At 40.2% G+C, this 15,681-nt stretch overlaps 1 protein-coding gene across 2 annotated transcripts in view; it reads left to right on the top strand.

The window, feature by feature from the left end:
• The window catches only part of grip2b (glutamate receptor interacting protein 2b), a 103,590-nt gene that overhangs the window by 80,303 nt on the left and 7,606 nt on the right, over nt 1–15,681 (top strand). For both annotated transcript variants that reach the window (XM_041782992.1, XM_041782991.1), the window contains exons 16-22: nt 1,094–1,238; nt 10,273–10,412; nt 10,689–10,883; nt 11,036–11,192; nt 12,874–12,988; nt 14,006–14,219; nt 14,386–14,594. In XM_041782992.1, the coding sequence (XP_041638926.1) occupies nt 1,094–1,238; nt 10,273–10,412; nt 10,689–10,883; nt 11,036–11,192; nt 12,874–12,988; nt 14,006–14,219; nt 14,386–14,594 (1,175 nt within the window). The remainder of the gene's footprint in view (nt 1–1,093; nt 1,239–10,272; nt 10,413–10,688; nt 10,884–11,035; nt 11,193–12,873; nt 12,989–14,005; nt 14,220–14,385; nt 14,595–15,681) is intronic.

Here is a 15,681-nt window from a genome sequence, read left to right as displayed (position 1 = left end):
GCTGTCGCCCCCAGTTTGTAGTTTATTCAATTAAAGAGTGCTTTAACATTAAGGACCAGATCCAAGGGCACTTGAGCCAAAAGTCCAGTTCGGGTTGGTAAGGGTGAACCAAATGAACCACGCTTGGTCGCCCAGATGTAAACTGGTTCCTCTGGACTGACAAAGAATTGGTGCCATGCTGGAACCAGCTTTCCAAGCTCAAAGCCAGCCTTCTGCCAAAACAAAGAAATGGTGCTAGATTAAGCATTGGCTCCAAACAGAGCATGGAACGTGGGGTAATAGACATCATCAGCTCATCAACGTGAGAAATCAGTTCAAGCTGCAATAATGGCGTTCATCCACATAGTGGCGCTGTTGTCCAACGGTTATGGACTCCTGCTGCTGTTAAACAGTCTTCTAAGAGGCTTAACCGTACATTTGTATTGATCCTAAGGGAAACATGAAGCAATTCAACCAACTGATAAAAAACATTTTACCAGAAAGAAAGAAAAAATTGAGAAAAATCTGGAAAATTGAAGGAAAGGTGTAAAAAGTGCTCCCTTTGGGTAAAATCATTTCATTTGTGACATATAGAAAACATTGAAACTGGAATAATTTCAGCTGCAGGCTCCACTTACATTCATCAATTTTATGGCCACTCTCTTAAATAGTAGAGTTTTAATCCTGTCCATTAAATGAAATAAAGTTGTTGCAGTTGGATGTCACCCTGCTCCAGTGTGCATTTGATGTGATGGGATTACATAAGGGTGCTAGATTATGACTCAGAGGATGTATTCACAAACACACGCTCATAAACACTCATGCATGGGTACGAAACGCAGAGATTATGCAGTCATGCCTCATGATGACGATGCACACTTCTCCCTGGTTACCATGGAAACTCGCTCTTCCTCCCCAGCGTTGTCTTGAGGAGAGTTTTGACCTACTTCTGGGAGAAATGTGTTTGTGTGAATATTGAATAAACAGTTGAAATGGTGATGCATTTACACCCACTTAGCTGAAGTGCTCTAAGAAAAGCAGCATACATGAGGTAGTTTCACTGCTTTTTGTTACACGAATGTTGGAATGAAAAGAACATGTTTGTGTGCCTCAGATGAGCAGGAGACGTCAGGCAGCATCATCTACACGGTGGAGCTGAAGCGGTATGGAGGCCCTCTGGGTATCACCATCTCAGGCACCGAGGAGCCTTTCGACCCCATCACTATATCCGGCCTGACCAAGAGAGGACTGGCCGAGAGGTACAGCTCTCTCTCTCTCTCTCTCTCTCTCTCTCTCTCTCTCTCTCTCTCTCTCAAACACATAAACACTCTTCACTCAGTCCCAAACACACACAAACAAAAGCCTTTTCCTGTAAATCTAGGTTACAGTTTGCATAAGGTGAAGCCCTGCTGCTGCAGATTTTAGGCTGGGTTTTCCTGGTGGTGGTGGTTCCTTTCTTTTCGTGTGAGTGTGCTGTGGCTTAACTAAAAGCTTTTAGACTGGCCACACAATAAATAATTTTAAATCTCTACTGCTTTTTCAAAAAATAGGAGACCACAGACAGGAGGACAGGTTCAACTGTTTCACATTATAGTCATGAGAATGGACACCCTAGACCAGAGTTCCCAATTACTTTTTCCTGAGGTCCAAAATATTTAAAGGACAGAAAGCCGAGGGCCAGACAGTGGATTTTTTTTTTTTAATTGGTATTTATTATTTATTATGTATGTACATATACAGTGCTTAACAAATTTATTAGACTACCTGTCATATTTGTCTCAAAGACCATCCAGCATCATGAAGTGCTTTAATGTGGACTCTTTCATTTTCAGTCAGCTCTCCACATTTTACCAATTTGAACAGGAATGAGGAATTTCAAACTGAATTCACCTTTTTATACCCAAATTTGAGCCGGCTCACTGGGCTTCTCTGAGAAGTCAGAAATTAATCAAGCGTAACATTCAACCACTAAAACTCATTTTTCTGTTTAGAAATGCAAGTAAATAACTATAACTTGACATATTAATCAAGAAATATTAATGTGCTTTACTATTTTTTCAGTTTTTTTGTAAATCAGTAAATTTGAACATTCATGGATAACAATAATAATTATATTTTAGCATTAAAAAATATCATTTGGGTTAAAGAGCTTCTACATATAGGTGTATTAACCATTGCAGAAAGATAAAAAAAATGATTTTGGTAATTACTAATGCTGTTAAGCACTGTATATATATATATATATATATATATATATATATATGTGTGTGTGTGTGTGTGTGTGTGTGTGTATATATATATATATATATATACACATATATATTTCATTTTTCATTTATGCGCCTCCTTCGTAGTCTGTTGTGCCATTTCGCAACTGAATGCAGTGCATTAAGGGGAAATTCATCATACTCCTTGGTTTCAAGTGTGGTCCTGAAAAATCTTCGTTTCAAGGGCTATGTAGACCTTGGCCCTTAGCCCTACTCCTTGATTTAAAAGAGAATTGGGACACTACTTCACCTGACATGAGTGCGCAAAACCAAGGAGTAGGGCTAAGATAAGGGCTAAGGGGTAGAAATGGGATTTTGCGAGAAAAGATTACATAAATAGATGTCACTTACCAAAGTTAACAACAATGATTAAATGAACAGTTATGCGAACTTGACTCCCAAACAATGCGTTGGCGTGGCCGGTTGGGAGATGAATGAGATGAGGTTCCCCCTGCGCTGCGGTGAGGTCACTTTTCCACTTAAATCGAGGACCAGCTCCGCAGCAGCCTATAACCTGTCCTGAAGCAGCCAATCAGCAACAGGCAATGGCACACCTGATCAAGCAGATAGGCAACAAACTCGCCACACACACTCACCACATACACTCACCACACACAGCAGGCACAGCAAGGAAACAAGATACAATACACAACAACAAAACACAGTACGTGCTATGTTGTGTTTGTTCTTGGAATTTATTCCAAGCCTTTTTGCCTTTAAACAGACAGGACTGCACAGTGCACGGTGATGGAAATCAGGGAGGGAGTGACAGTTCGAGTTGGCCTGCCAGCTTGGAAGATTATCTTTCAATACATGGGTTTCAACCTAATCGCTATGCCATCTGTGACTGCTCTTGGACTTTTCAAAATTGATTTTGAACATGTTAACATTTATTTAATGATTATTGGGAATGCAATTTCAAATCTAAGACTGTGTTTTTATTTCTGTTTATGACCTCTCCCTGCTCACATGCAGTACCTCCAGGACCAGTGATACCCAATGTGTGGCTCTTGAGCCACATGTGGCTCTTTTTGTCTTAATTTGAAATTTTATTCCCCCAGAAAATCTTAAGAAAGGGAAACTTTGACCTCAGAAATTATCCATTGCAAGTCACATTACTTAGTTTGTTCCCCACAGTGTTACAGTAGGCTTTAATTGTCAAACTTTATTTTTCTCTATATATTTCCATTGCCCTTATTTGCAATTTCTTGCCACTTTTAATTCTTTTATACTGCTTTAAGCCCACTTTTGCCACTTCTTTTTACAAGTTTTTGCCCATTTTTCCAACATTATCCAGTATTTGCCCCTTTTCCACAGTTTTTGACTCTTTTATCCTGCTTTTTGCTATTTTTGCCACTTTTCATCCAATTAAGCTGCATTTTTCCTTTTTTTTTTTGCCAGTCTTTGCTGCTTTTTGCCCATTTTAGTCACTTTTCACTAATTTTTTGTTATGGTTTTGCCACTTTTTGACCATTTTTGACACCTGTAACTCTTTGTTTTGTGACTTCTCATCCAAATTTGCCACTTTCTGCCCTTTTTTGCCAAATTTTCTGAATTTGTGTCTCTTTTCACACAGTTTTTTCACATTTTATGCCAACTTTTCACCCTTTTTTGCTGTTTTTGCCCACTTTGATTGCTATTGTAACCCATTTTTGCCACATTTCATTGCTTGGATTATGGCTCTTGTGTTGGTATTTTTCAACAATTTGGCTCTTTGGTTGAGCTGAGTTGAGTAACGCTGTCCAGAACCTTCCATGGAGCTGCAACTCACAGTCACAGAATCAGTCATCTAGAGGTTAGATCCTTGTTCATACAAAGTAAAAAAAATATCTATCCATGGTGAAAACACCTCTAACAGTTAATTGACAACAAACAGCTCTGTATTCATGCATTAAGGACTTTCTCTTCAACAAAACTCACCACGTTATGCTAATGTTATGATTCAGTCTCATTAAAGTTCTTATTTTTACACTAAAATCACACTCAGAGTGCCATCAGTGATGAGGATTAACATGCACAACATCTCACACAGCATGAAGCAGCTCACCTGCAGCTCCACTGATTCTCTCTGTAGAGACAGGTGGGTGTTTGTGCAGCAGGTAAGCTCACATTTCTACAATGCTTCTACTGAAACATAAATAAATAACCCTTATCCCTAACAGATAATTTTATGCATCAAGAATGTGAATAGATCTAAAGTACTTTACTATTATCCTTATTTCTATAAATGTGTGGCATTTATCAGTTGATATTTGACATCATAAATCCTCATGACAGCATTACACTACACATATTTGTGTCAGAGAGGAGTCGGATTTATGGAATAATAAAAAAGAAAAGGGACCCATCATGTGTTGATTTGTACCAGTTTTCCAGAGAATTGTCATGGGAAAAGTAGCCATTTATTGCAAGAAGAGGAGATAAGTTAGTTGAAATACTGATCAAACATTTAAATTTTATTTCACAGTAAAACAGGGTAAAATAAAAAAGTTTTGATGCATGTCCAAAAAGGACTTCAGAACTTCTTCCACCTATTTTTTCAAACACCTAGTCGTAACCCACTGAAAACTGCTCCATGACCCACTTTTGGGTCCTGACCCACCAGTTGAGAGCCACTGGTCTAGAAAAGGCTGAGATTGTGTTTGCTCACATGCATAAAGACGGTATCGCTCTTGAAAAGCTACATGTGCATGCTTAATGCAGTCACAATATGTGAAGTTGCAGTGAACTTTGACCCTGACAGGGTCCCCTCAGAACAGGGATATTTAAGAACGTAGGGATGAGTGATAAATCAAAGAAAGAGCCCTGGCTGTGGCTGTCTAATCTGTGGTTGGAATAACAGTTGCTTCCTCTGGTGTCAAAGGTCATGACCCTAGATTAAAGGCCTTGACCATTTGTCTATTTATTCCTCTGGGAGCAGGAGGTGATTTAGAAACACACTGGAAAGGTCAAGCCCATTTAAAAGGACTCTTTGTCATGAATAACCACATTTTCTTCCCCGTGTGTTTTAGGTTTTTTTTTTTTTTTTTACATTAAGGATGATTGTTTCATAACACTGTCCTGAGCCAGAGCCCACTTGTGCATATATTCTGGTACAGTAGTCGCAGAGATGCATGTAGCTGGTTTGCTGATCTGCCACGAAGAAGAGACAGCCTCTTAGGTTTCTATTTATTTATGCTTTGTCCATCCTTCCTATCATTTTTAAGATGCCAACAATGACCCTTTTTCTTCTCCCACATCTGCAGAGGAGCTCAGAGGATGAGATGGGCCAACATTTGAATAGAGAGAAGGCCTTAACAGCTATTTCAGACTGGGTGCATGGAAGCTGTGGAATGGCTGTGTGACCTCTGGGTGTTCATTTCTGCATGCATGTTAACAAGTCAGGGCTTTCAGACCACCTGCATGAGTGTTGCATCTCACACACTGAGAATCTTGAGAAGAGAAGGCTTGCCTACAATGTGGAGTATGGATGAGGCATTTATACTGTGAATGGTTAGCCACAGTCAAAACAGGGTCATGGTGAATTCATGCTAAAGGCTTTGCTACTGTGTCTTTTTTTATCTCACTTGTTATTTGGGGGCAGAAAGTTATGTTTGACACAAGCTGCATGGAAATGAAACACTGTGACACCAACAGCGGCGCTGCCTTCAGCACTCCTTTTAGCAGCATAGCATCTCCAGCTATGCTACATTAGCTTTGCTACGCCAGAGGGACCACGACACAAACATTTGTATCCTTTGAAGACACGAGTGAATGTGGAGGCATAACAGGGACAGCAGCAATGACTAACTAAGGGTGCTTTCACACTAGGGGCTCGGTCCAGGATTCAAGTGCACTTGAGCCCAAAGTCCGGTTCGTTTTGGTAGTGTGAACGCAAATGGGTACCGGGCCCGCCTGTGGAGGTGCTCTCAGGTGCGATTCAAGTGGACTCTGGCACAGTTCGGATGAGATGTAAATGCAACCGCACTCGGATACGGGACAGAGCAACGTATCAGCTTTATGACATCGTTGTAAAAACTAAACTTCTTTCCACAGCGCAGCAGTTTGTTCACATTTTTCCTCAATAAAGGACGGAAACCATTGGAATGCAGCCAATAAACTGTCTGTTGTTACTCACCTTACTGATGAACACAAATTGGAGTCAGTGAGAGGAGGTGCAAAGGCAATGAAAGTCTCCTGTCACCTCAAAAACCGCTGTATCTGCGCAGCGTGAGCCCATTTTATCCTCTGAGCTGCACGTAGATGTGCAGATTCGAAGAGCAAAGTTGCTGGCATCTTAAAAGTGATTTTAATCATCCATGGCTGCAGGATGGACTTTTTGCCGGGTCAAAACAAAAATCTTCGCTCAGGTCATGACCCCAGTGATTGCCATGGTAGCTTCTTTTTCTTTCTCCTCCTTTGCGGGGTTGTAAACCAGCTACGTGCATACCGCCACCTGCTGTTTCAGACTGAGTAAATACGCAAGTGCGCCCTAGCACGGTTCGATCTTGCTGGTGTGAACGGGGGGGAAGGGGGAGAGGGAGGAATCATGCCGCTGCGTGGTTCAAAACAGCTGGGCCTAATGTGAAAGCGCCCTAATTCAAGATGATGCAACCCCCATCTGCATAACCAGACCGAAAGTGAAACTTAAACCAATAAGAATCAGTAGTGAAATGATTTTCTTTTAGTTTGTAACCTACATAAGTCAAATTTTTACCTGAAAGGCTGATGAAGTTTATTCTAGTCCAGTGCTCCCCAAAGTTTAGGCCAGAGCCCAGGTGGGCCCCAGAAGTACTGTTCTGGACCCGGTTCTGTGTTTTTCAAATACCTGGAAATAAAAACACTGTAGCTCATCAATACTGCTATTGAGTCTGAAAGGCTTTTTGACTTAACGTCATTTTAAGATATAACTGGTGTTAAAACATACATCGGTTCTTTCAAGGGGAAAATAAACTAAAAGCACATCAGTATCGTACATCACATTAAACCAGAATGTACCTTCAACTTTCAGCATGCAATCATACCACTCTCTTCAGCTGCTTCAGGACAGTTTTCTTCTTCAGCTGCTCAGATAAATGCTGAAAAGTCCTGTTTGTTGAAAATATAAATCCAGTGTAGAAATCCATGGTTGAATCAGCAGAATTTCAGGTTTCAGCATACTCATGTTTAGCAAAGGCTATAGTGTGAGATTTATAAAATACTTGAATCAAAAAAGCCCCTTTTGTCATGGAAAGTGGTTCGAATTCAATTGGAGGATTTAACTTTTTGTTATCTATTTATTAATTTTCAACAAAATTGTTTTATCGGTATGTTGTTTTTGTTATTTTGTTTATTTGTGTGGTGTTAAAATCCTTAATCATTGTAATACTACTGAGAAGAAAACTGCGCAGCTCCATTATACGTGAATTAAATCCCCTGTATAAAGATTTTTGGGGTTAGAAGTTATGAAGACAGACACAGTTGTAACAGCAGGAAAAACACAGCCAACAGGCAGCACGCAAGCCAAAGTGGACATGCATCACAGCTGTCATGCAGCAACCATGCAGCCAGTCTGAAACAGCCATTAAAGCAGCTTTAACAGCTCTTCTCCCTGATGCTAACCCGGTTTCATTCATATCTCCTGAGAATCCATCAATCATGAGCTAGAACATCTCTGCAGGCTCGGGCATAGTGCCCACGCTGGTGTTCACACCTGATCAAATGAACCAGACTTTGAGCAAAGTGTTATCAGATCCAGGCCCAGGTTCCTAGTGTGAAACCACGTCAAGATCCATATCAATATCTAAAGAGACAGAGAGGATTTAAAGATGTCTCCCTTCTAGGATTTTGTTCTACATGCAGGAAGTTAAACCCAACAGAGCAGAATAAAGACAAGATTTTCTCTCCTTTTTTGGTTCTCTCCTCCAGCGAGGTAAAAACCTTATTAGGACAACAATCGAAGAGGCCTGGAGCAATAAATAGAGGGATTCCCTGCCTGCAGCTGAGTGTGCAGCAGCTGCTGTGTGACATGCAGTGATGACAGATGAGTTAATGAGAAACACGATGCCGTGGAAAGACGGGATAGCAGCCCAGAGAGGCCACGGCAGAAGATGACATAACGCTTTTCCTCAGTCACAGTGGTCCACTGGTCGATTCAACTCACATCCAGTCCGCTGGCAGTGTTTGTTTCAAAATAAAATGTCAGATTTTATAATCTAAGCACACCCAGGGAGGCTCACACATCCGTAGACTCACATCCACACAGGGTGGCCTGGTTTCTTGGAGTCTGTGATGTAATTGTTCTATTTCCTGTCCTAAACTGTTGTCGATAAAGCACTCTGCCTCCGACCTGTTGGCTAAAAGCACTCTAAAAATAAACCGCGCTCAGCTTGACACAGAAGAAAGTGCAGGAGTCCAGATGATATCAACGCCACTGCATCTGGGAGGCCGCTGGATAAAGCTGACCCACTTCGTCTTTTCTAAATATTTAAGAGATGTGACCGCGATAAACCAGTTCAGTGATAGAAACTAGAGACATAAGCTAAAATAAAGCCTCTCTTTTAAACACACTAATACTTTTCGACACATTTAGAGCATGCTAATTTGACATCTGTGAACAATGATTAAGCAGCGATGTGGGAAGAATTATCATATTTACTGAAATGACCACATTTTATTTAACAGTTCTGTCTTTCATATTACAATCTTTAATTTAAATAAATAGTGTAAAATGCAAGTGAAAAACAGAAAACAGGAATAAGCAGTTAATTCTCAATATTCAATTAAATACAGAAAAAATACATTTAATCCAGGGGTTCTCAACCTTTTCGACCCGTGACCCCCAAAGTAAAGGTGTCAGAGACCAGGTACCCCTACTGTACCTGAAGGTGGCTGAACACAGCCATGCACATTCAAGACAAGTCATGTGGAAACATGGCCACCCAATAGGGGGGAAAATGGGAGAGCTTTCTTGAGCCCAGCCAAACTGGAGGCCAGCAAAATCATGGTTCATTGTAAAGTTAAGCTGTGGTATTTTAAATTTTACCTTAATAATAACCACTCTTATCAAAGAAACAATTTTAATTCATTTGTGTAGTAAGTAGCCCTCTTAAAATGTAAATCCTTTTGTTAAAAACAGAATTAAAATATGTTAAAAATAGCTAAATGGGTTAATAATGGCAAAAAAATGGCAGGAAAGGTGGTGAAATTGGATTTTAGAAATAGCAGAAATGGGTTAGAAATGCCAAAAATAGATAATAGTGGCAAAAATCCCCCCAAAAAAGCAAAAATTGGTTAAAGGGGCAAAAACGGGCATATTAAGTGGTTAAAAGGAGATTCAATAGGGGCTGAAATGGCATAAATTTGGTGAAATGGGATGCAAATTGATATAAACTGGCATAAAGGGTCAGCTGAGGCAGAAAAAGTCAGAAACTGGCAAAATGGGCATATTAAATTGTAAAATGTGGTGTAAAAAGTGGTAAAAGGGGTTAACAGTGGCAATAATGGGTCAACAGAGCCAACATTTGGTAGACAGTGTCAACATTTGGTTTAGAAGTGGCAAAAACAGGCAGAAAAAAGGGTTTAAAAGGGTTTAACTTTGACAAAAATGGGTTTTAGGTGCCAAAAACTTGTTAAAATTTGGCAAAATTGGTGTAAATAAGCAACAGTGTAATTCAAATATGTTCTTAGTTTTTTAAAGGCACCTTGAGACCCCTTCTCAGTGTCTTGCGACCCCCAATGGGGTCCTGAACCCAACGTTGAGAACCCCTGATTTAATAAATGTTTAAACTGATTAAATGTATTTTTTTTTTTGGAAATATACACACATTTTAAACTTGATGCCTGGAACAAATTCCGAAATTGCATTTTTCACCCAATGTCTCTGGAATATGTTGAAGGCATTATATTCAAAGTTTATGAGTTTGAATATTGAACATTGTCTTTGTGCTGTTTTAAATTGAATTAAACTTCACATTTAACGCAACATACAACATTGTTTTTAAGAATTGGAGCTTGTCCTTTGTGCACCTCAGTGTCTGATTGGCCATTTTTGCCTTTTTTTGTCCAGGACGGGGGCCATTCATGTAGGCGATCGTATCTTGGCTATCAACAGCGTCAGTTTGAAAGGTAAACCTCTGAGTGAAGCCATTCACCTGCTGCAGATGGCTGGAGAGACGGTCACCCTCAAGATCAAAAAACAGCTGGACAGTGAGTAGATGTTAATGTGTTACTCTGCGGCATGTATCTTCAACTGTTTTTGGGATACACCTTTAATTGCACACTTTTTTTCCAATCATTTCCTAAGATTTGTTTCCCATGTTGTCTTTATTGTGTCCATTTCTTCAGTGTTTTTTATATTTTTGCCAGTGGTTCAATCAAATTTGATGACCAAAACACTCACCATTTCTGCAAACTGGCCTACTTCTTTTGTTTTTGCATGCTGTTTTTATTGGACAAACTTTAAGCAGGCTTTTTCTCCCAAAGATTTAGAAGAGAGAAAGGCAGCAGAAGTCGAAGACACAACGGAGAACGAGATCAGTGACACAGAGGAGGACGATTTGACAGACAGCCAACAGACGAATAAGCTGTCGGAGCTTTACTCCACGACCATCCCAAGTGTAGACTCTGCCATGGAGTCATGGGACGGCTCAGGGCTGGACGCCGGCTACGGCAGCCAGGGTGAGATTTGGATTAACGCTTGTGGCATTGGATGTGAAGTCTTTCAATCTTGTTTTGAAGAAAAACCCAAAAAGCTTTAAGCTGCAGGCCAAAATAGTCGAACAGCTGTAATCTGAAGGAGCTATTTTTCTACTTTCTCATTCCTCCTGCAGGTACATACAGTCACCAGGCAGCCGGTATCGCCCTCCACCCACATGAGTGGCGTAGCGCCAAACAGCAGCGTAGCACCACGCCCCCTCCTGGACGCAGGAAGAACTACCCCTTCAGTGATGGAGGCTTCAGTGAGGACGACTGGGACAAACCACCGGGGTAAGACTGGATTTTTAAAAACAACTTTAGTAACGATGATAAACGCAGTAAACTGAGGCTGTATCTGCACAAAAGGGCCATAAGCAAGAGGGTCATCATTTTTTTTAATTCTAATTTTCATTAGTGAAAGCATTCATTTTGAGTGTCTTAATTGATCAGGTTTCTATTTAGCAAACTCTGAACTCTATATAATGGCTCCTTGTGCCTGAATCAGCACCAGTATTTTCTGCTGAGGTGTAAATCTGAGTGTGGGGGTTGAATCCTGAAGCCAGTGAGACTTACTCCACATATCCATGTGTGTTTATGTCTCTGTGATGAGTCAGGAGGTTAAGCCTTGTGAGGATAGCAACACTCAGTGGGGTTATATAACACTAATGGGGGTGGAGAGATAAGAGGAAGGATGGTGAGAAAAAAATCAGCTGTACGGTGAAAGTGAATTAATCTTGTCAGTGGAGGACAGCCAGTGTTAAAAGATTACTCATGTTGGATTTAAGCAAACCAAGAGGCTTGTCCTGTAATGACACCGCTCTGGGTTCTCGTAGGGTTTTTCTGATGATGCCACTACATTAGTTATAGATTTCAAGGGAGTTTCTTCCTTTATGCAGTATATACTAACATCACAGTGAGATGTGCACCATCAGGTTGCTTTATAGCAGTGCTTCTCAACCTTTTCAGCCCATGACCCCTAAAATAAAGGCGCCTGAGACTGGAGGTGGTTAATTCATGCATAATCAAGAATAGTGCAGACAAGGCTGTCCATAAGAGGGGATAAAGTGGGAGGTCTCTGGGACCCAGCCAAACTGAGGTCCCATGGAGGCTAGCAAAACCATGGTCCACTGTGAAAACCATATTTTATATTTGGCCTGAATAATAACCACTCTTACTAAAGAAATACATATCTTTAATTATTCATTTGTGAATATCCTTCTTTAAATGGAAATAACTTTTTTAAAAAACATAATAAAAATGGGTTGAAATAGCTAAAATTGGTTAATAATAGTAAAAAAATGTGGGAAAAGGTGGTGAAATTAGATTTCTAAAGAATATTTGGGTTAAAGTGGCAAAAATGGGCACAAAACTTGGGAATAAGGGATTAAAAAGTGGCTGAAATGGCTATAAAGTGCAAAAAATGGTGGAAATTAGATGAAATGGGATGAAAATTTGATATAAACTGGCATAAATGGGTTAACTGTGATTAAAATGGGCAAAAAAGGGTGTTAAAAGTGATCGATAACGGCAACAATGGGTCAACAGAGGCAACAATACAGAGAAAATGGCAAGAATTGGTTTAGAACTGGCAAAAACAGGCAGAAAAGTGATGGACAGGGTTTAAAATGGACAAAAATTGGTTTTAAATGGCAAAAATGTTCTAACATTGACAAAATTGGTGTTTGAAAGTGATGAAAATTGGTTGACATTTGGTTAAAAAAATTGTGTCAAGTGGAAACAGTGTAATTTTAAAAATATTCTTAGTTTTTAAGGCATCTGGTGACCCCCTCTCTGTGTCTCCCTAAGGGTGAGAACCACTGCTTTATAGTACGACAGAAAACATGTTGAGAAAAAAAGCAGTATGCATAATGTATGCAGGATTTTCAAGGCAAATTTGAGATCACCAACAGTTGTGGTCACTTGTTTCCAAAGCTGTCTCAAGGACGAATGTGTTTTTATGTTTGTGTGACAGATTTATAGGCCAGCAACCAGACGGTATCCTGCTGGATCCAGACGACAGTTTCTGGTGCCAGGCGCTTGAGGACCTGGAGACCTGCGGCCAGTCGGAGCTCCTCAGAGAGATAGAGGTTAGAAACCATCTACTAGTGCTGTACAGTTTGGTAATTTGTGATTGCAGAGTAAAACTGTACATAAGTAGCATCATGAGTCTGCCTGGTGGTTTTCAAGGAAATGCAAAGAATATTAATAGTTTTGAAATGTTTATCTCAATTCAAAACAAACAAAATTATTCATGAACTTACAAAAATACAAAACGTAATGTTTTTGACAGAACTGCTTTCAAAACAACTTAATATTTTCAGAATAAAAGTTTTGATTTCTTTTCAAAGGTTACATATTATGCAAAATATACTTTTTTCAGGCTTTTTTAACAAATATATTTTTGCCCCTGGCCTGTCCACAATACCCCCAAGAGTCAGAAAAGTCCATTCCCTCCCTCCCTCTTTCTCCACCTTTCAGAAAATGTGTGCTAAAACAAGCTGGTCTCAGATTTCCCCTCATGATGTCATGTGGGGATTAAGCCCCGCCCCCATGTTTGATTGGCCCTCCCTGCTTGGAAGAAAGTTCTGAAAGTTCAATGTCATTGATGTCTGCTCTGATTTGTTTTTTTTTGCTGCTTCTCTCCCTGCCTCAGGCTTTCCTTGTAGGCACAGGAAGACCAGGAATGTCTGCTGTTCCTGCTTTCCACATAGGCGCATAGAGGGGAACTGTGATCCCAGAGCAGCCTCAATACCAAATATAAATAAAAGCAATGAGTACAAAGTTAATAAAGAGCGAAATTTGTAATTGCAATTCATTTGTGATTCTTGACAGAGTGGTCCTGACTGAAATGAAGTTTCAGACTGCACCAAAATAGCATGAAAGCCTGGCCCTTATACTGAGGTTTATATTCATAAAATAAAACGTAAAAATGTGTACAAATACTTGTTTTCTTTTTGATGTAACATATTAAAATTTTTCTATTTGAGCTTTGCAGTTACTTACATTAAATGATAATTAAACTGCAGTTTCTTTTGCAGCCTTATTTGAATTATGAAATCATCCGTAGAGTAAGCTGAAGATTTATGGTCCGTGTTTTTGTGCAGGCCTCCATCATGACTGGAACAGCCATCAGTCTGGGTGTAGACGGTGTCAGCAAACCTCCACCTGAGCCCATCTTAAGCCACAGCAGGATGAGCCCGTTACGGAGAAATAATCTGTTACACCAGGCCAACCTCCTCCACCAGAACACACATCTCCACCAGGGAGCCCACTTGCACGAGGAGGCCCATCTGCATGAAGAGGCCCAGCTACATCAAGGTAATTCAGAGGCAAATGTCTCCAAGCCCTTAATGAACTAATCACAAAGAAAAATCTGATAGAAAATTTTAAATTAACATATGTCAGATAAAGGAGAGATTAGCCATAAAAAATGTTAAGTTCGATCATATTTGGAAAAATAAATGGGATCACTCTTTATACCCAGATGTCCACCTGCACCAGGAGGCCCTTTTTAACCACGAGGCCCACCTGCATCCAGGGTCCCACCTCCACCCAGATAACCAGTCCCCTCTGCTGCACCACGACCCAAAGCCTAAAGCCTCGCTGAGAGTGTCGGAGAGGACGTGGGAGTCTCGTCGAATCAAAGAGGAGATGCAGGGGATTTTGTCACCCACGCCTTTGGAGCTGCACAAAGTGAGTAAAGCAACGTCTCCATGACGACAGAGGAACAATCAAATGGGATTGGTTATTGGTTGTTATCTTCTCGTTTCCAAGTATTTGAGACTGCATTCCTCTAAATAACGTGAAATCCTCAAACTGCTTCTAAAAACATAAGGAAATTAGCAGCATAGGATTAAATAGGCTGATTTTGCCTTTGCCAACCTTGATTGAATAAATTAGGCCACATGTGGAGCACAGAGCCCAGGAAGTCATTGCTTATGAACAACAAATCTAAACATTAAACTCTGATTTGCTCTGATTCTCTCTGTACATAAAGAAAAATAGAAGACAAAATGTCACTTATCCTGCTGTTGAATTGGTTCTCTTTGGGTCTTTGCCAGTATAAAAGTCATCCCAATGCCTCCTTTATATAACCAGTTTAAAAGGACATTACATTTGTACAGTGCAGCTATTATATAATACAGTATAGTATGTACAGTGTGATTGTCCGTCCCCTGAGGGCTCCTGTTATGCTGGGGGCTACGTGTCTGAACATCCCTTGTTGATTTGCAATGCTGACTTCATATAAGAGTCTGAAACGGCCCAGAGCCAGAACAAAAAATACATATTTAACCCCAGGGAGAAAAACATTAAAGTCTGATTGGTTTAATGGCCACCAGCCAAAATGTAACCGCCTCTTAATGGTGCCTCATTAACAGATCATACATTATGTATATTTAGTACAACAATGCCCGTTCTGTTTTTGTTGAGCAGTTGGTTTAAGAGAAACATCTGGCCTGCATTAAGACAATCTCCTTCTTAGATTTATCCTGTAATGACGCAGTAAGAGATTTTGTAGGAGTGGCTGGCGAAGTCTTTATGCTATATTCAGTCATGATTAAGTGAAGTATGCAGTGTGGGTTATATATCTTACAGTATATTCCACTTATTAGAGCCCATTTAAGAAACAGCATTGAAATTAGGATCGCCTTGGAACAAGCAGAGTAGACTTGACCACAAACTTACGTTGATTTTATTAGTGTGAACACAAGAATACCATGCTGGGGTTGGTTAGCAATCGTGCCTAATGTGACAATACTCAAAAAAACCTTTAAAAAGG

This window comes from Cheilinus undulatus, linkage group 3, assembly GCF_018320785.1.
Source record: "Cheilinus undulatus linkage group 3, ASM1832078v1, whole genome shotgun sequence".
NCBI classification, from domain to species: Eukaryota; Metazoa; Chordata; class Actinopteri; order Labriformes; family Labridae; genus Cheilinus; species Cheilinus undulatus.
The sequence above is the reverse complement of the archived record's forward strand: the minus strand, read 5'-3'. Positions and strand labels throughout refer to the sequence as shown.